General features: G+C 34.2%; 3 protein-coding genes across 3 annotated transcripts; 1 reads left to right on the forward strand and 2 right to left on the reverse strand.

Moving 5' to 3' along the window:
• Positions 1-366: 366 nt before the first annotated feature.
• On the forward strand, positions 367-4,155 carry LOC101210101 (replication stress response regulator SDE2). The gene is made up of 3 exons (XM_004140542.3): positions 367-1,072; positions 2,305-2,917; positions 3,764-4,155. The coding sequence occupies exons 1-3, from the start codon at positions 429-431 to the stop codon at positions 3,908-3,910; spliced, it is 1,404 nt and encodes a 467-aa protein (XP_004140590.1). The 5' UTR covers positions 367-428; the 3' UTR covers positions 3,911-4,155.
• Positions 4,156-4,482: 327 nt separating this feature from the next.
• Positions 4,483-8,667, reverse strand: LOC101211003 (probable F-box protein At3g61730). The gene is made up of 8 exons (XM_004140627.3): positions 8,385-8,667; positions 7,241-7,440; positions 7,105-7,149; positions 6,722-6,883; positions 6,561-6,608; positions 6,010-6,180; positions 5,580-5,687; positions 4,483-4,702 (listed from the first exon to the last, which is right to left on the reverse strand). The coding sequence occupies exons 1-8, from the start codon at positions 8,633-8,635 to the stop codon at positions 4,620-4,622; spliced, it is 1,068 nt and encodes a 355-aa protein (XP_004140675.1). The 5' UTR covers positions 8,636-8,667; the 3' UTR covers positions 4,483-4,619.
• A 1,052-nt stretch (positions 8,668-9,719) lies between these two features.
• Positions 9,720-19,372, reverse strand: LOC101210760 (histone-lysine N-methyltransferase ATX3). The gene is made up of 23 exons (XM_011658446.2): positions 17,999-19,372; positions 17,854-17,909; positions 17,569-17,764; positions 16,402-16,524; positions 16,181-16,249; positions 16,016-16,084; positions 15,809-15,900; positions 15,454-15,546; positions 15,169-15,304; positions 14,987-15,068; positions 14,730-14,829; positions 14,110-14,234; positions 12,997-13,142; positions 12,777-12,881; positions 12,514-12,578; positions 12,206-12,419; positions 12,027-12,119; positions 11,887-11,943; positions 11,708-11,797; positions 11,439-11,525; positions 10,613-10,687; positions 10,406-10,506; positions 9,720-10,302 (listed from the first exon to the last, which is right to left on the reverse strand). Exons 1-23 carry the CDS (start codon positions 18,881-18,883, stop codon positions 10,212-10,214), a joined length of 3,150 nt encoding a protein of 1,049 aa, XP_011656748.1. The 5' UTR covers positions 18,884-19,372; the 3' UTR covers positions 9,720-10,211.
• Positions 19,373-21,236: the final 1,864 nt, after the last annotated feature.

The following is a 21,236-nucleotide window of genomic DNA, read 5'->3' on the forward strand; positions in this document are numbered from 1 at the left end:
GTATAAACTTTCATATAAATAGTAGGAAAAAGAAAAAGTCAAAAAAGTCCATAAAAAGAGAAATTGATAACTAATACACTTTTTATTTTTATTTTCAAAAGTAGCATATTTTTCTAAAACTCGTAAACTGTTTTTTTTTTCTGTCAATTTCGAATGAAATTGGCCATTGAAATTTTAAGAAAAAATTAAATAAAATTTGGAAAAAAATTGAAAAACATGAGATTCTTATTTAATGTCGATCAAGATGCACCGAAAGTAAATTTCACCACTGGGAAAACAATTTTACGAGTTATGAAAAGAAATGTGTTAGTTTTGAAAACGAAAACCAAGTAGGCTACTTTTGCGAATTTCTCCATAAAAGGGGTATTTGCGAAGTTATCCTTCCTCTTCGATTCTCTCAGAAATCCAAAACTCGAAGCTCTACGACAATGGAGACCCGCGAAAATGTCGAGATTTTCAATCTCTTCGTGAGGCTGTTAGATGGCAAAACCCTAGCTCTGAAATTGACGTCCCCTTACGTAGACGGCCATGCCCTCAAGCACCGTCTCTTCCAGACCACTGGAATTCCCCCAAATCACCAGCGTCTCGTCACCGGCAGCCGCCAGATCGAGAACGATTCGGTTCTCTCATGTTCCGGTGACCCTTCAGGAAGATTTCCTACTGTACATCTTCTTCTCCGGCTTCTGGGAGGCAAGGGAGGGTTCGGATCGCTGTTGCGTGGGGCGGCGACGAAAGCGGGGCAAAAGAAGACGAATAATTTCGATGCTTGTAGGGATATGAGTGGGAGAAGGTTAAGGCATGTGAATGCTGAGAAGCGATTGGAGGAATGGAAGGCGGAGGAGGAGGAGAGGAGGTTGGAGAAAGTGGCTGAGGAGTTTCTGAAGAAGAAAGCGAAGGTGGGGAAGAAAGGGGTTGGGGATTCTGCAGCTCAGAAGTATGTTGAGAAGTATAGAGAGGAATCTGCTCGTTGTGTGGCTGAGGTCGAGGAATCCGTGAGAGATGCGGTGATGAAGGGAAAAAGAAAGGCTGGTTTGATGGCCAATGGTGCAGACGCCAAAAAGTTGAAGATCTGGTTAGTTTCTTGCTTACCCTTCTTCTTTGATTTGTTTTATCATGTTATATTAGCTTGCAAACTGCCTTCAAGCTTTTATTTCTTATCATAAAGAGTGAATAGGGGCATACTTAATCACCAATCAGGCTGAAATTTGATGGAGCTTTATCAATCTTTTGTTTATTTTAGTACCATAGAAACTAAGAGCGTTTGGATTGATTTCTACTTCCTTCTGAAGTTTTCTTTCCCTTTTAGATTTCCTCATTTTTCTTGCTGTTTCCTATTGGATTGGCTTGTTCAAATGATCAACCTCTTAAGATTATTCTATAGTGAGTGTTTTGTTTATATAGTTCGTTGTTGAAATTGCCACCTCAAAAACATTTTTGAAATGTTCCTATGCAGCCCATCACTTTTCCTTCAGTTGTAGCATCCTTCCTAGTTCTTATTAGAGCCTACTGCTGGGATATTTGTGATGAAAGAATTGGAAGAATTTTCCCTAACAAGGAACACTAATACAACAGGTTCTTTTATGCTATGGATCATTATGGTTGTAACTAGGTGTAAATGCTTCCCTCTCACCCTCACTATAGCTCTTCTTCCCTCCGTTCCAATTGAAAAGGGTTTTTGTAGATTCCTTTTTATGGTTTGGGGTTCCCTCTTTGTAATTTTATACCCTGGTCAGCCTATCAAATAAGAAGTGGACGATGGATAACCAACAAAGAATTACTGTCGACCAATTACAAAGAAGAATGTCTCATTTTACTCTCTCCTTGTTGTGTTTTTTGTTTTTTTGTTTTCTAACAATGAACATCCTTGTCATCTATTTTCTCATTGTTCATATGCATCTCAACTTTGGTTAAAAATGTTTGGAACTTTTGGCTGATCTGTGGCCTTGCCAAATGATATATTCAGTATCCTTTCCTTAGTCTTTGTGGGTCACTCATTTCAATTTTCATGGTGCCAAAAAGACTGTATGTTGGCTTTCAATTCAACATAATCTTGTTTTGGTTTCTTTGGTGTGAAAGGAACTCGAGATTTTGCAGGGACGTTTTTTCAACCCTCCACAGTTTTTTTGGATTTAGTTTAATTTTATTTGTGTAAGCATAAGCACCCATTTAATGATTGTATTTTTTCCTCTTTGATTTCTAACTGGTGGGAGAATTATTTATAATCTGGAGATTTTTAAATGTAATGATTTCCTATAACATAGCATTTTCTTATTAGCGTTGTGCAAATGATTATTTGTCTGCTAGGATGGGCAAGAGAAAAATGGGTGAAAGTGACAGTGACGATTCAGATGAGGACGATGCTGAAAATGAAGAAGAAAGTGAGAAATCAGTCATCTTGAACGTTGGTCGATCTGATTTAAATAAGGACGCTGAAGGGAGTTCAGACTCCGTGAACTATGGTAAAGCTGGAGACGGTTCTGGGGGATCCTCATGTGAAAGTGGATCTGAGGAAGAAAAGGACATGGCAGCGCAGGAAACCATGGAATTAGTTGGAAGCTCTAGTGAAAAAACACTTCAATCTGAACGTGTTGATGCGGTTGAAATGAATGATCAGACTACTCAGAGTGCAGTTTTATCGTGTCCAGAGGCTGTTGCTATTTCTGCCCATCAAGAAGATGAGGTTGTAAAACAGGATGCTCTTGAGGTTGAAATCGTAAACTCCGAAAATGTATCAGCTAATCATCAAGATACCTCAAATCCAAATAGTGGTGAAATTATTGAAGATTTGTCTACGCGTCCTGAACCAAATGGCTCTCCAGTGTCTAAGTTGAGTGACCATGACGAAACAACTGCAACTGTGAGCAATCCAGAAATTCCTTTGAATTTTGATGATTTTAGTTCTGCTACCGAAATGGAGGTATGCTCAGGAAGTCCAATGATTATTTTTCTTATACACAATAGCTTTAATGTCAAATTTCCTTTCTCATTTAGGGTTATTTCATTAAAGAAAATCCTTTCTCATTTATTCTTCTGCTAGGAGGGAGGGAGGTAGGTAGGTAGGTAGGTTGCATTGCATCATTAAATTTTTTGGGCAAATTGCAAAAACCACCCTTAAATTAGGGTGATAATTGTCTTTATACACTCAAAATTTTCAGTTGCTAAAATCTTATACAAGTGCTGATATTAGACCCTCATACTTACATAATTGTAGAATAGTGACAAGTGAATGAGTTTGAGGGTTCAATTTTTATCATTTGAGGGTCCAATTTCTTCTACTACCATAAGTTTAAGAGTCTAATTTTAACATATTTGGAAGTTTGAGGGCCCAATCCTTACAATTGAATGTTTGAGGGTGTAATTGCATCCCCCACCAAAAACTTCTCTTTTTTCTCTTTTGGATAAGAAGCAATTTCATTGATTGAATGAATTATCCTAAGATATCAATGGAATAATTTGCCCAAAAACTTCTCTTAAAAAAGACAAAATCTATATTCTAAACTTCTGTTCGTTGTTTGTCACACATGGGTAAATTCAGAAAATCTCTAGGGAGGCCAAAAGCTTATGTCCTGACATTATATATTCACAAGTTTTTTCCACGTTCTAAGGAGATTCTTATTAAATCTTTACTTTAATACACTCCATATTTCAAACTCGGAAGGGCTAGTAACTAATGTTATCGTTGTTTGCTCGTGTTAAATGTTACATTAGAGAGTGAAACTCAAATTGTTTTAACCTCGTATTATTGTTCCCTTTTATGATCCAGGTTCTTGGTTTGGAAAGGCTAAAGTCCGAACTGCAAGCACGTGGCTTGAAGTGTGGAGGTACTTTACAAGAGAGGGCAGCAAGGCTTTTCTTGCTCAAATCTACCCCTTTGGACAAGCTTCCAAAGAAGCTTCTTGCCAGAAAGTGAATGTAACTTTTTACCATTGTAACCCCTTTGACTTCTCTCCATAAACTTGTAATGGAAATTAGGATGATCTTCTTGTATTTTCTTTACAATCTTTTTACCAATAGTGAAGTAAGTAGTCATTAGTTGTGTGAGTGTATGTGTGTGTCCTTGCACTTTTGATAGTTATAATAAACTAAAATGACATACTTTTCTTTTTTGTGTTTTTGTATTGGAGTTATTAATGGGAAATTGTAAATTCTTTAACACACGATTAGCGGTTGCTCTATAAAACTTATTATTGTAACTATTGTCGTATGACCAAACTCTCATTTTTGTATTATTAATCTCATCTCGAGTAATTGAAAAAACACAACACAATTTAATCAATGTGTATTTTAAAATCAATCTATTATTCTAGATGGACAATAAAATCAACAAGTCATGCCATAGATTTTTCTTCTCATATATATAGATGTTATGTATGTAAAAGCAGATTTATCAGGAAGTTTTGAACAACAAAGAAAATGATTTCCATTTTAAGAAGTAGAAAAATGATTTGAAACATAATTTGTTAATGAGAAAGGGTTGGAACGGAAAAGCATTAATTTGTAGAAATGGTTATTAGTTTAGTTTTCGTTTGGGTATATACTTATTTGGTGGCGCATGGTATAGTGAGTTGAATTTGAAGTTCAAAAGGGAAAAGAGAAGGAATAATAAAAGAAGGAAGAAACTAAAGAAGCTGCTGAGAAATTCGGATAGAAACCACCTCTCCGTTTGCTCCGGCTCTCATGGCTTGATATTTCACGTGAACTCCTGCATTCGCCATACAAATTCCACACCTCAAATCTCAATCAACCACTGTACTATGCTATGCTGTATTCTAATAATTTATATTACTAATCAATGAATTCAAGAAGTTGGGTTATTGGGTTATGTTTAAGAGTGGTTTGTTCGGATGAAAATGATACTTTTTTTTCTATATTTTATAGGACTCGGACTTGTTTAGATTGGCTTTTAAAAGTAATAAAAAGTTCTTGAACACCTAAAAAGTTAATTAAAACATATTGGAAAATGTTTTATTTACAAATATATTTTTGCAGTGTTTGTTATGAGTGACTTTTGACGGGGCTATAATCACTTTTTTTTGTTAAAGTCACCATAATTTTGAAATAGTTAAAATCACTTATGTCATTTTTAAAATCTTCTTAAACATACTTTTAAGCATTTAAAATCAATTTTGATAATATGAAAATTACAAGTATAAAATTGAACATTTTGCATGAGGCAAGAGTGTGTTTTAAAAGAATTTTAAACATGATAAAAGTTTTAATAATTTCAAAATCAATCTTGAACAAAAGTGCTTTTGTTCATATTACTGGACACCTTGAAAATATTTTTAAAATATAGAATCAATAACCTTATTTCTAAATGCTTATAATTAAGTTTTTAAAAATTTATTTTTATTAAAATCACTTATTTTAAGTACTTTGAAGTAAAACGCTTCTTCTACGTCCATCTTTAATAGAATACCAATTTAATTTTTTTTAATCTACCATGTTTCTAGAACCCATCTTATTATCGAGTGGACGGAAGACTAAGAAAATTCTTTAAGAAAAATGTTTTTTAAATGATTAAAAGTAATTTTCATCGTATTTGAGTGTCATATAAAAATTGGAGGTGATCAATTTACCTTCGTTGTCTTGCAAATAGGTATTTACAGCAACAGCGTTGAGAGTAATCATTGCCTTTGGTTGCCAATCAGTCCGATTTCCTGTCCATGACTTCAGATCCAGTAATCCTGTTCAATTCATTTGGGAAAAATCTCATCATATTGTTCATAATTCAATCTCTTGAATTAGCTCAATTTCTCTTGACGTAGAACAATGTCTTGTAATAACATTCAACATCTAAAAACTTAATGGAGGTTGCAGGAATTTGAACTCAGTTCTTGTGTCGTATTAATTTGTAACACGTTAAACCACTAGGCTTAGGTTAATTGTAGAAATTTAGCATGTTTCACCATCTAAACAACTAAGCACACTTTAAATTTACTTTTCATGTATGGTACCTAAATTACTAACTTGGGTGAAGAGAATGTACTATTCCTGCTTGTGTTATACCTGATGTTGAAGAGTCTTCCAGGTGCTTGACATCAAAAATGGCCCCTGAAGCTGACTCTGTAGGCTTTCTGATATCATGAGAACCTACAATCTGATACTCCCAACTACCATCTTGGTAACCTTCATTTAGGAACAGCTCTATGTGCCTAGCATCCAACGTCTGCATTGTTCCTACATAATAATAGTAGCAAGGTCAGCAATAGCCAATTGTAGATAATTTTCTGCAGCTACATATCCACTATTTACAATTTTGAAATACGAATTCTTTGATGATGAGGTTAGATTGAGTTCTTATATGGGCATGTTTCTATTTACGATGAACTAATGCTGATTAGCAGATGAATGGGTATGTGCTCGGTACCATCCACTTTCCTATGGTATTGGAAATCAAGATTTAATTTATTTTCAATGAAATTTGGAAGTGAATAAGCTAATGAGTTCCTCAATTCTTGTAAACATAGTATGGGATACCAACTACTAGAATGATACAACTGCAGGCTAAGATCTTGCAATATTTAACATAAAGAGGTTCCTATACGTGGGGTGCTTACCATCACATGTATTCAGGTCGCAAACGGGACAACGAACAAGTTGCAGATCTGCCACATTAATCCATTTGGAATATAAACTTACTTGAGAAAAGGTTAAAGGGAGTATCAAGTTATAACAGCAATTGAAAGAAAATGTCAAAAACATTTAGCAAGCTTGATACCAGCTATCCAGATCCCAGTTTTAACATTGTGCAATACACAACAACCGGACTCCAATGTGTTATCCGTTGAATCCTGTTTTGGGATTTTCATTTGGGAGCCTAGCCTTTCTGATAGTAGTGCTACTGAAGAATCTAGGAAAAATGCCCCAATTCGCATCCAATCTGATTTCATTGAAATGAATAAACGATGTGGTAAAGAAGCAAACCACAATTCAATAGTAAATTGGAATCAGGATCACTATATATCTACTAGGTAAGATTGATAAACTGATAATAAGATTAGACAGTAGCCGTGGATCAACAGGTCCTTGACATTTTTTGTGGTTAAGTACAACAGGATGCCAAATTACTATAAGGAGTTAAGTGGAATCAAAACCACTCACCTAGATGTTTCTCTGGCTGCCGGAAAATGTAAGAGTGGCTTCCGTCTGGAACACAGGTCATTGAATAGTTAAGCAAACGCAATACGCATTCACCATAGCAGGAATACAACTGGGAGAACTTGAATCCAATCCTTACCGAAGGCAGAAACGTAGAGTTTGATCCATTTGAAGGCAGTATGTTGAGGAGCAGGGACCTGAAGATCACGTAGGCAAACATACTTCCATATGCTGTCTTCCATGACTGAACGGTAAAACCACCGGCTAGTAGCCGCAAGCATCATTAAAGATCTTCCATCCAGAAACTTTGCTACCTCTGTCCAAACGTCCGCGTCGTACCTGTCATGTTTGTTCAAGGAAATTCATACGGAAGGTTAAATTACATACTGATCCTCAACTTTGTTTCCGATGAAACAGTCAAACTGTCGGAAACAATTTATACTTTCTATGATTCATCAATCTTAATCCCGATCAACCCAAGTTAAGCCAGACTAATGGCTGAATAAACAAATGAACTTTTGATTACTGAAACTGATATATCAACTGATTTAAAATTGAATATGTAAACATAGAACAAACGTCCTTTTTAAATCATATATGTAGAACCAAAAAACATAGAAGTAAAGAAGATTACCAGGGCACTCGGAATACTTAATGTGAACAAAAGTAAGAAATGTACTACTGAAGTAGCTATAAATTGAAAGAGTCCTGAATTTTCTTCGATCATTGTGACAAGCAAACAATTAAACTATACTGAAAATTTCGCAAAACTAATTATAATACAAGAGTTCCAGAAAGTGTTTATCAACGTGTCGCGGTTTTCAACAAAGATTTTCACATTCAGTTTGCACATCCTAAAATCACGAATAAACGTTTCTTCTTCACAATCTTCTCCTGATGGAGAAAACGAACAAATTCACTCTGCGTAGATTTAACTCTGCAGACGTTCACCTTGAGCTTCGTAATCTCACAGAAAAAACTCTAGTTATTCATTTCTTTCTATTTCAAAGTCCTCAGCAGTACAAAACAGATGCGAACTACACAATCGAGCTCAGAGAGCTTAAAGTCGAGAAAATAACTTTGCATCTCATTTTCGTGAACTAAGCAATTCAATCACTTCTAGCAACTTAAATTTGAATTTCCTAATTATCAGTATACTAAAAAACACATAGGCATTTACCTCTACAAGCAGACACATGTTTACGCGCGAACTCGTATCAGAATCGAAATTGCGTACGAACAGCGACTATGAGGATTGAGACAGAAAGAGGAAGAGAACGAACCAGCAGGAAGAGGAGGATGCAGAGGATGAAGCAGAAGAATGCGCAGTAAGAAAAGCGGAACGAGGAGAGCTACAAGAATGAATGGGCTTAATATCTCTCCGCATTCGCTTTACCATTCCTTCCGGCTCTGCAGCAACAACTGGATTTTTTGGCGAAGATCGCTTCGTCATTTTTGCACGTTCCATGGAAATGGATTGAGATCGCGTAACCACTCGATCTCTCGCTGAGGCAATGCTCAGTTTCTTCCCCATGGACGTTGTTTAAATGCAGAGCCTCTATTTTGTTTCTGTTGCTTAGAGATTCAAAAAAAGCTCCCCTCATTCTCAAACTTCGCTATTTATATACGCGGGAAACACAAATTTTCCGCTTTCTCTTTTTTTTAAAAAAAAATATTTAAAATATTAAATTAACATAAACAATAAATTATAGTAATATTAATATTATTACATTTAAATGTAACTCATAAGTGTAAAAGAGTAAATGCACTATACTATACTATTTATGTTTCATTTTTTCTAATATTGATAGAAATGTAACATGTCAACAAAAATGAATGTTTGTGTCGTAAAAAATAAAGGAAACTTATAAAAAATAGTACGACAAAATATAGCAAAATTTATCAACATTAATAGACAGTGATTATTCATTTCTATTAGTGATAAAATTCAAAATTTTACTATAATTGGTAAATATTTTAATTTATTTTTCTATTTTTAAAAATATTTTAATTTATTTTTTATTTTTAAAATAAATAAATTAAATGATATTAGTAATAAAATTTGTTATACGGTAAATATTTGATAAAATCTACTATTTTTAAAAAATTTCCAAAATAGAATGTCTAAACTATGAATTTTTATTATACACCTCTCTTATATTAATTTTGTGTTGAATAGCTTATTTGTGTTGAATAGCTTATAGGTTTTTAGTTTTAAAATTATTTAGTAAGTTCCAAATATTTGATTCTGTATCCTATAATTCCTCATTAATATTTTTAATTTTGACAATTTTAAAAGTTGTTTAAGTCACTAATTTCAACTTTTCATTTTAAAAGTGGAGAACAATTACATGAAGTTTCAAAGATTAAATTTGTAATTCAACAATCAAACTTTTCTTCAAATTTTAGAATGTTTAACATTCAATTTATTTTATAGTTAGAATGTAGTCATCATAATTTAATTAGAACTCTCCTAATCCATTTGCATTGCAAAACACAAACATTTTCACGATTGGATCTTAACATTTTGATTACTATTGATTTGTGAATAATGATCTAACTTGTTGTACTAATTCCACCACTCATTCAAAATTAGAATAGAAATTCAACAAATAAAATAACAGGAACGATATTTTTCTTTCAATTCTTTATAGAACCAAAGAATTATATGCTTCAAGCCTTCAACTAACAAGAAAAGTAGTACAATAATGTTACAGAAACTTTACAAGTTTAACTTTCAAATGTAGCAAAATGGAAAAATTAGAAAGATTAGGGGCCAAAGATGGCATAAAATAAACACTATTTAAAGAAAGGGACTTTTTTTTATATAGAAAAAAAAAATGCCTCATAAGCCTATGCATAGCATCCAAAGAGCCGCAGATTGAATTTACACTTTTATTCCACCTACGCTACGAATTGCTATACAAATGGTGGGGGTACACAGGGAAGAGTGAAGAGCGGAATGACTATACCAAAACAAGTTGCCTTTTAATTTCTTTCTTTTGAAGAGAAAAAAGAATGTAGCTGCTCTCCTAAAGAGGTTGCAGAGGAGATGTAGCAAAAGAATTAGATTTGGTTTGATTTGAAGTAAGTTGGGTCCGAGTTAAGTGTTAGTTCATGAATTTCCTGCAATTGGGGGCATTACAGTGGCAGGGGACTTTGAGTTCATCAAGTTCATCGGGATCGAACAAGTAATCGTACCTGTGTGGTTGTAAGAGGAGAGAGAGATAAAGCTGTAAACGAAGAAGAGAGCTAAAGAAGTGATTTATATTTGAAGTTGAAGAAGAAAGAATGTGGTTCTTACGTTAGTTCTTCTCCGGCAGCTACATTGGTCTTGGCAATCAGAACGATTCGGCTTTCGTTGTCACCAACGCTCATGATCCTTGCATAGCAGTTTGGCATGCACTGCAACACACAAACACACATTCACATTTCAGTCTTCCACTCCAAAGTTTCAAACAAAAAAATTACAAGAAATAATCAATTTCCGACTTTGACCGAATTTGCTTACCGAATGATTTATCAGTCGTGCTATATTTCCTTTCTCTGTGGCATCAATGACAACTTCCTCACTGATCTTGAAGAGCTGCAACAATTTAATCAGTGTTAAACTTCGGTGATTAAAATACTTGCACAATCAAATTCCAGCATTTCATAGAGAGAATATATTGGGAACAGAAAACCTCTTGGATCTAAGCAAGGGTAAGGAAACGGGAAAGGCGACCCCTTTAACTTTCCAAGATACCGAGTGTTTTTGAGATGACGTTTATAAAGTAATTTTTGGAGAATAATTACATAATTACTCTAGAAGTAGTTTAAGTGCTTTTGAAATGTTCTATAATTTTTCAAAATGGCTTTAAACTTACCACTTCAAATGGGAAATTTTGGAAATGAACTTGTATTTAGTTGGAAAGTACTTTTTTTACTATTCTAGACATATATCAAACTCAATTATGGTGTTTCTTAAAATAGCATAGTAGTTAGAAAAGACATAAGCGGAATAGTGATAGGCTAATATTAAGGTGCTTAGGAATATGTTTATGGTGTTGAGGATTGTTGAGGATATATGAGCAAATAGAGAGTTGGTATACATAGAAGAAAAACATTGAGGGTAGGCAAGTGTTTAGTTTACTTGGGATTAAATCGTCTAGAAGGAAATAGTCCAAGTTCCTTGAATACTTGAGAACTTAGCATTGTAATTCGTTTATCCTTTGTATTTAAATATATTTGAATGCTATCAAATAAGCAAAATGAGATTTCATGTAACATAATCAACTTCAAACATATGAAATACTTCATGCATAAAAAAAACGATTGTAAAACGATTGTCAACTCACATAGCAATCTTTTCCTTCTAATTGGTACCGAGCCTCCCTCAAATCTGCTACACTGCGCCGTACTTGCTCACCACGATATTCAACAACCTAAAGATAGATTTGAACACCTGATTAGTTAGATAACTAAAATTTATCTCAAAAGACTGCCTCAACCCCATGATTGTGTATGACGAAAATGTAATAAGTTAAAAGTACAAAGGAACGCTGAAGAAGAAAACAAAAAGTGTACAAGCTTAACTGGAGCTCGCAAAAATTAACAACATCCTTACCATTTCTCCCTCTTGCACGTTCCTACGAGCAAAGAGGCCCCATCCATGAATTCCAGATTTACCAAAACAAACTCGATCCTTTTCAGTTCTCTGAAGTCATTTAGGGAAATTAAGCAAATAGCAACAAGATTTCACTAAAAATATAATATAAATATACAAAAAAAAGAGGTAGCATTTACCTGTAAATATTGAAGCCGTTCCTTGAATGAGGAAAAGGACTTGGGGTCTGCTCCTTCCTTGAAAGAGAAAAAATGTATTGATTAATCACTGGAAAATGAGCTAAAACTGCAAGTTAAACTATCTAAGACAAGAATATTACTCTGCGTGTGCTCAAACTAATAATCTCATCCAGTGGATGATGGTTGGGCCCCATAAGTCGATGAAATATCGGTTGCCGTTGCCCTTCAACCCTCTAGAAAAATACAGATAATAATGGTGAGGCAAAAAAAAACAAGTTATTAGTAACGGAAAAAATTTCTGAAATAGTCAGTGAACAACCTTATCGTTTGATCTAACATAAGCACGACATCTGGCTGCAGAATATGGTTCAAAATCATTGGTTTCAGAGGCTGAAGACTTTGATTGTTCTTCTATCTTTGATGTAACTAGCCTTGATCCCCTGTAACATCCCTTCTGCTTTTGCAGCAAGTTTCTGCCAGAAAAAACGCCAGAAGGACTACGCACCACTACAACAGCATCAGGGTTTGGTGCTCTACATGACAAAGAAGGATTTTGAGTCTCGGGATCTATTGAATCAAACAAGGAGGAAGAGAATAGAATTATACGCAATAAAGTAATAATCTGACCTATGAACAGCACAATATATCAGTTTTCTAGTAATTTGTCTCCCTTTCTCCTCTGAGCACTGCAACTGAAAGTGAATATAAATAGAGTTAAGCAATTGTCAACCTGTAGCACCTTCAAAAAATTTCCCAAGCCAGAAACAGAAATCCAACCTATGTCTAAAAGAGAAGATGCATTGTGATTGTAGGTCAAAAATAGCAACACTCAAATTTATAGAAATATTCTATAGAGTAAATATCACAAAATATCAACCAAAAATACTTGCCTCCATGAAGTATCCAGCTCTGGAAGCACACATTGTATGAAAATAAGTAGCACATTTGCAGCATTGCGTGCAGGAACCGTGACTTTGCTTGCAAATTACACATTTCTGTTATCCATAAAAAGAAAGAATGTATAGACAACAAACATCTCTTTGCCTACTAGAAAATCAACATTATCATTTTGATTCAAAATAAGAATTAAATTTTAAATAGTACAATTACCTTCAAAAAAGAATTAGATGGAATTCTATAGATGCCAACCGCAGGCTCCATTTTCTCATGATTCAAGAAAACAACTTCAGGGCGAAACCAAGCACAAGTGACATGAACCCAGAGTCCCTCAGCGTCAGTAGGCTTTAAAGCGCCTCCTAAAAAAACATACAATAATTTATTTTCTGTCCTTAATCATATTGCAAGACAGCAAAAAAACGAATCGGCACAAGGCATATTCAAATGAAAATTCACTTTCTCATGAAACTAACCCATAAATAATATACAATAAAAGAATATGAGTAAAATCAGATGAAACAATGAACGGAAGAAATAATTGAAAATGAATCCATTCCTAGTTGGAAATGGATTCATTCTAGGTATGGTGAAATTGGTCAGTAAGTGTCCATAAGTTTTGATTTCAGGAGAGACGGGAGCTCGCAAAATCTCCCTAAGAGTGTTATTTTTTATTTTTATCAATAATTGAAATTTATGAAATTGGTTTAATCAGAAACCAAAAGGTGAAGAAATGAAGACAAAAATGTCTGCATGAGAGGAAACATGGTATGTGGGTGGGGACCTGTAGAGAAGGAAAGAATAAGGAAAAGAGAACGTAATACTCATGGAGGAACTTACGAAAACAATATGTTTTTTATTTGGGGTTCAAATTGTCAAGAAAACAGACCAACCAAAGTTAGTATTGTAAGATTTGACAAATCCCACTACTCTTTTCTCCCGCACGTATGTTCAATGGTCATGAAAACATAGCAGCTATGGTTAATGCCTGATTGAAGGTGCTTCTTTGTACCCAATGCAAGGGTGACCGATGCACCTTGCATGTGACCACAGGCAAATATCCAAGCACCTTAAAATCACCTGGCATCTCTTTAAAATGATAGCACTCAAACACCACCATGATGCATAATAAACATGTTCCCATTTATGGCCATATCCCTCTTTTTCATCTTAGCGGCCTTCAACCTCTATAGTTAGAAAAATATTTCCTTAAAAAAAATCTTATTAAAGTCAAGAGTCTTGAGACTTATAGCCACTGAAATATTAAATATAGAATGGACTATTTGCCAAAATTTAGGAACCCAGAAATAAAATACAATCATAACAAACCTTTAACAGGACATAGGCAACACTCTCTGCTGGTATCTGGTGTTTCACAAGCTCGGCAAACCCATGATGTAAAATCATGAATATCTTTTGCCCCATAGCATTCCTGGTGCACAGCAACTTGGCACCTATAAAAAAAAGGAGAAGGGTAACAATTCTCCTGTATAATTATATGTCAACTATTTGTGCCTGAAGTCATAACTTATAAGTTTACATGAATATAAATCCCTGGATGTGTCGAATATGAACTGTCACAAATCCCAAACAGTTAAACGATGAAAACGTTTAGCTTTAATTTATATTATCTTCTATCCAAAAACAGAGCTTTAATGGAGAAAAATAAAATAAAACAAAGGCATTCAAGATAACAAACCATTAAAGAATCCTTGTTTCTCACATGTGGGCTCAAAACTTCACTTTCAGTTCACAAGACAAACACGTGGACAAATAATTTTGAAATGATGATGAACAGATATGTGATGATATAAATCTACAACCTAAGGTGGTATATGGTAATGCTCACTTCAAACCGTGAAGTTTGTTTGTTTGTCTGTTTGTTGAAGAAAATTTTGTTTTCATTTAAATATATATGTTGGTGCAAAATTATGTAGATTGTTAGACACCTGTTACAGATGATAATTTTGTTTTCTTCCCAATCTTCAACCCATCTACAAACAGCACACCTCTCTGTCGTCCATTTTGCATAGATAGGCTCATAATCCTCTGTTACAACAAAGATTAACAAACTTTAAAAATGTAGCCTCAATATTTGTATTTTATCAATGAAAATACACAGTGAGAATAGACGAACAGCAGGCATATACTGCAACCTTCTCAACATATATATGTTTGTGTGTATTAAAAGAGAGAGAATCTATACCACGTAAGAAGGTGCTTAGCTGCTGATTGTCCAATTTCAAAGGCTTCGAGGAATCTATGCCATTCGTGTTGAACTCTGCAATCTGAAATTTCATTGATGTCTGTAAGGAATGATGAATCGCAAGTACAAGACATTGGCTAAAACCTAAAACAGAAAGGAAAGAAAGAGGTGTCACTACAAACCCATTGTTCCAGAGGTAACATTGTAGCCTTCACTTTAACACTGTATTTCCATTTCTTTGCTCTACATCCAGTGTGCTTTTCCCATTCACTAAGTCTTTGTTTTCTTGACCCACAAGAACCGCAGTTACAGACAACCCTAAAAGATAGGAATTGAGGTCACAATTTCATCATCTTAAACAATTTGTCCAAACCATTAAAATGATGTGTAACTCGAAATCTTTCATGAAAATAAGAGAAATAAAATAAAATGTGACTTAACGACATGTTCGGAGGACTTGGACTTACAAATGCAAATCAGGAATATAAGCTCCTTCCATGCCATTGCAAACCACTATTATCTTATCTGGAATGGAAGCCTCAGCACCCTTGTCCGCAGAACTGGTTTATATAAAGTGTAAGATATCTCACATCAAATGTATAAATTTTAAGGTCAGAAAATGGAAACTGATAACATGAAAAAGTTCCTGTTGCTTCCCAAATTCCTAATTGCATCTGATGCTTGAGAGCTTCATCGCAGCAATAGTAAAGTGGAATTCTAAGCCCCTCTCTCTTAACCGAAGTATTAATATGAAATATTTTTACGGGCCAATAAAATCATAATAACTAAAAAAATATTACAAAAAGTGTTTGTAGTGCTCACTTGGCTTTTGATTGATTATTCTGAACATGCGGAGGTTCAAGATTGAATTTAACCTTGCAGTCAGGGCAATAGTATTCGCTGTGTGCCAAATCCTTCAAGCGCAGTGAGCATACCAATTAGACATTCCTGAACTTAGGTAAAAATATGTGTGCCTGTATGTGAGAGAGGGAGAACAAGGGCACATCCATTGAGGTGCAGAAGGCATACCTTAAATAGCTTGCTTGAAATTTTGTCACACTCAGCATGCACCCATACATTACAACCATCACAGCAGACCTAGTTCGACAACAAACACACAAATAAAATCAGATAACGAAGGAAGAACGCATATACCAAACAGAATGGTTTGAAAAAATGACAAAAAATGCTTACCCAATTTCCACCATCAGAGTGGTGCCAGATTTTCTTGCATACGCCACAATATTGCTTTGATTGTCTTAACTGTAAATACAAGAATTGTTAGATAATCTAGATAAATACTATAGCTATTTAATTAAGAACAAAAAATATCTTTTGTGTTTTGTTATTTGGTCAAGATTGGCAGGGAAGGATTCCAGCACAACAAAATATGTTGAAGATAAGCATCTCCAAACCTTATGGCAATGTTTGCATAATAGTTGCGTGGCAGAAGTCGGCCCCTTTACTTTCTTAAGTGTCTTACAAAGTGATAACAAGCCGCATCCGTCACAATGTCTAGAACCTTTGTTGACTACTTTCTGTAAAATAAATTAACTTGTAAGAGCTCTCAAAAAAATTGAGCACATTACATTATAATGTGCCAAGAACAAAAAGACAATAGTGAACAGAGTTTATAAAATCAGCTTGTAAGAATGTGCAAATTATGCATTGGCATGAATTGACGCAAACATAAATGACAGTGTTAAGAAAGAAACAAGTTGAGGTTGATAAGTTTCATAATTCATCAAACAACAAAGCCTAAAATTAGGGTGAAAAATAATTGAGAACGGATGTAATGATTGACCATAAAGATCCTTAAGCCCACACCACGGGATTAAACTCCAGAAAAAATACTCCTAAATTCCAAACCTTTTTGGGTCAAGTTAACCCTTTTCCAAAACTTTTACCTTCCCAATCCCAGCCAACCTTGAAAATTTGTTCAGTTGGATTAACAACTTATCAAAAAATTCTTGAGTAATCGAGATTTCTAAGTTCATAGACTAAAAAAGACCCCAAGTACACGTTTTTTTTTGGCTAAAAAGTGGACTGGAAGACTCCAAGAGTTTTAGAGTTCTCCTCATACTGATCATTCAAAGATTCAAAAACCCATGACCTCTCCATGGTTGTTACTCAGATGGCAGATCTCAGCCAACGGGGACACCTCTTGGGTGCCATACAGTGACATGCAATTTGAACAAAAAGAATAAAATTACACGTTCTTATACCAAAAAATAAATTATATGTAATTTCGATAAAAATAATAAAATTACATATTTTTATAGCAAAAAAATACAGTAACGAGATGCAAAAGTTGGACAGGGTGACAAAACCAGTCATATAAATAAAGATATAGGTAACTGTAAACGCAAAGGCCCGCACAATAAATCACTAGCCGAAGCTCTTATAACATAATAATTTTGTGCGCGATTATCCTGTATCGTATTCCAAGAAATCCAAACCCACCCACGATAATAACAGTAACTCAAATTCATTCAGACCTCAAATAAAAAGCTCGTGAGTTCATAACATAATTCAGATAAATAACAAACGAAAAGTATGAAATGGATTCTCAATAATATTACCTTCTCGGAATAGTACTCCAGATCCTGGTTGGACGTCGAAGCATCAGGCAACCCACTGACATCTGCTTCTCGAAGAGACATTAACATACTGCCGACACTGGCATCCACGTAACCATCTTCTGCTAATAAAGCCTCCTCGATAGCCATCTGGAAATCACTTGGCTTGCTCTTGTGCAACTGCTTCTGCCCCTTGAATCTGATTAATAGGGAAATTTTCTGATCATCTTACCGGATCATTTTATAGAAAAAATACAAACAATTCATGGAAAATAGTTGGCTACACACCTTTCCAAGAACTCCGCAAAGGGGTATATCATCCCTTGTCTCACCCATGCATAGTCCTGTGAATTATGAACATACTCATAAATATAACTAACGAACGCGACGACTAAAATTAACATTACCCATATTTTAGGTGCGAAGAAATTACCCTTTGAGTTCCATTCTTTGAGTATCCGAAAAACATTACACATATAGAACCTGGGACGCAAGATTTTAGAACCGATTCGGGAGCTTGCAACAAGGGATCGATAACTACCGCTGGCCAAGCTGGGTATCTTTTCCCACACTTCGCCCATACTAAATCTCCCAGAGCAAACTCCTCTGGCTTGTAAATATCCCTTTTCCTTTCAGAATTTGAGTCTGTCTTCGCGCCCATATAAGTTAGCCTAGTGGGTTTCTCTTCTTTTTCCAATGGCGACACAGTTTTTGAACTGCAATTTCTTGAACCATTCAAATTAGAGAACCCCATAAAAGGACTATCTTTCTCCTCTTCACTTTTACCCGAAGAGTCCCATTTTGAATTCTTCAACCTGTAATTATCCTTCCACTGCTGTTGTTTCGATAGTGTCAATCCCTTATTTCTCATTCTAGATTCCTCTAAGACACCTTCTTCCTCTTCTTCGTCATCATTATCCTCAATGCTGGAGTCCGTAAAACTACCCTTCGAATCTTCCTTCTTCCATACATGAAGAACCGAGTCACTGAACCTCGAAGGAAGCATCTGAATTCTTCCTCGCGATGACTTCAACAGCGGGGGTCGTAATTTCTCAACGCTGCGGTTCACTGCTCGCTGGCCATTCAATTTTTTCGGATTTCGCTCAATTTCATCACCCCAATAGAATCCATTGTTGTACCAAGAACCGGAACCACTACTTAAATCCTCAACCTCACGTTGGATGCCATAAGAATAATACCCATCCGTCCGCCGTTTCTTAGAATTCACCGAATACATATAATCCGCAGAATCGGGCTCCTCGAGCTTACAGCGTTTAAGATTCGGCGTTTCGAATTTCATAGTTCGTTTGATGATCATCTTGTTAGGAAAATTAAAACCCAATTCCAATACAAAAACAATGCGAAGCCCTAATTATCTTCTTCCACGAAAAGGAACCGAACACCGGACAATGTCGAAGGATTTCTCCGTCCACCATTCAACTCCGCTTCATACCCACTCCAGGCGACACATATACTCAACATACACACAGCGGAAAAATTGGAATAAACCCTAAATCAACCACAAGAAACGATAAAACTCAGACAATTCAATTCGTTCCAGAAACTTTCACGTCCGCGAAACTCAGATTAAGAACGATAAAAGAAATCGCAACGAAACAACAATAAATTTTCAGTGTCGAAAAACAAAAACCCGCGAGAAACGGAAGAAAAACGCCGGCGAGGGAAAATCAAAATCGAATGCTAATTTCAAACGAAAGAATTCACTCAAACTCGCATAGAAAGGAAACGACGATGCTACGAGCTGTGTCAGAGTCGGGGATCGATCCGCCTAAACTGAAAAGGAAACCGCAAGGGAACAATTTCCATTTTATATATTGTTACTATTATTTTATATATTGTAAATGGAAAATCGAAACTCTTACCTTTCTAAATTTTCGTTAATAGAAGAATTTGACCACAAATCTTTATTTTTTTATTTTCAATTTATCAATTTAAACTCTAAACTTTATAATTATATTATGGAACAATACATATTTACATTTATAAACTTAGACGTTTAAATAGACCATATAAATTTAAAGCTTAAACGAATAGATTTTTCTAAGTTGTAATTTAAATTTACGCGGTTATTAGTTTAAGGTCTAAATTAATACAAATTTCAAAATTGATAATTTGAATGGATAGAATTATTAGTTTATAACTTAAATTGATATAATTTATTAATTCGTGATGTGGTTTTATATTTCTTAATAATTATTTTTGAAGTAATAAAAATATAATATATTTCACAAATTTTATTTAAAATAATTAAATTTGGGTTCAAAGCTTTTATATCTTAGTTAATGATTCATTATAGATTATGTTAAAATCGGGTGCAATTCAATTCACGAAGGTGTTCAAAGTAAATTAATGTTTGTCTAATTAAATTAGTACGAGCATAGTTTAATGATTTGAATTTATTAATGTCTATAGTATAAAAAAATATATATAATTTATATATCTAAGTCAAGTTTACAATATTAAGAAAATGTGGCTTCAGCTATAATAAAATTTAATTTGTTGTGATCTCAAGTGTTGAGATCACTAGTCAAAATTGAAAACCTTTTTAAGGAAAAACATGAAAAGTTAAAAGTCCATTAAACACGTTTTTAATTTAAAAAATTACATATTAAACATATAGAAAAAAATATTGTGAATAAAAAAAGAAAATTACAACTATTTATAAAATATAACTATATAACTATATATAATTTATTAAATTTTGTCATTGAGAATTTGATGAATATTTATAAATTGTAAATGGTTTTATTATTTTATTATTTTTTTAAATGTCTAATAAAAACACCTTAAATATATAATTTGAAAAGAAAAATATAGCAATTTATATATGTTTTTAATCATATAAATTTGCACTAGTTTACAATTTGGAAGACTACATTTCTATTAATAATAATAAAAAAGAAGACTAAACTTTAATATTACATTATTAAATTTTAATTAACTCTATGAGAGACGAATTATTATGGTCAACAAAGTTGAATATATATATATATATTCTAATAAACCTTTACTTTAGGAAACCTCAAAAACATAATTTTAATTTATAATTCATATCTATTATAATTATTATGTGAATATACATTTTTAACATTAGAATAGTAGAATACATAGAGTACAATAATCATCAAAATGGCTAATAAGCATTTTTATTTACATTAAAAATAAAAAAAAAACCAAATATATATTTATTGGTTTATTTAGGTGAGGGTGGGTATTTTAATTAAATTAAGTTTGGCCTTTGGGGGATTGGGTAATTGAAAAAGGGAAGGGGAAGGGGGAAAGGGGAAAGGGGAAAGGGCGGGTAACGTGGAAAATATGGAATTTATTTTTGGCTCCAAAGAAAATTGAGGAAAGCGAGGGAAGGAGGGAAGGAGGGAGGGGAGGCGACTGGGAAGCGCCAAGTCCAAACTGAAATGGGAAACTATTTTTATCTTTATTTATATTTATTATGTTTTTAAAGATTGAAAAGGAAAAGGGACGAAGAAGGGGAAGGTAGCATGGAGATTCCGTACTACCCTTTTTTTCAACTGACGTGGCGGCTACACACCCCACTCTACGCGGGGAAAGGAAAATTCTCCACTTGATTTCATCGTTTATTCGTGATTCAATGATAACAAATTATTATGGAAATTATAATTTATATGTTTTTT

The sequence above is a fragment of the Cucumis sativus genome, chromosome 6, assembly GCF_000004075.3.
Source record: "Cucumis sativus cultivar 9930 chromosome 6, Cucumber_9930_V3, whole genome shotgun sequence".
Taxonomy (NCBI): Eukaryota; Viridiplantae; Streptophyta; class Magnoliopsida; order Cucurbitales; family Cucurbitaceae; genus Cucumis; species Cucumis sativus.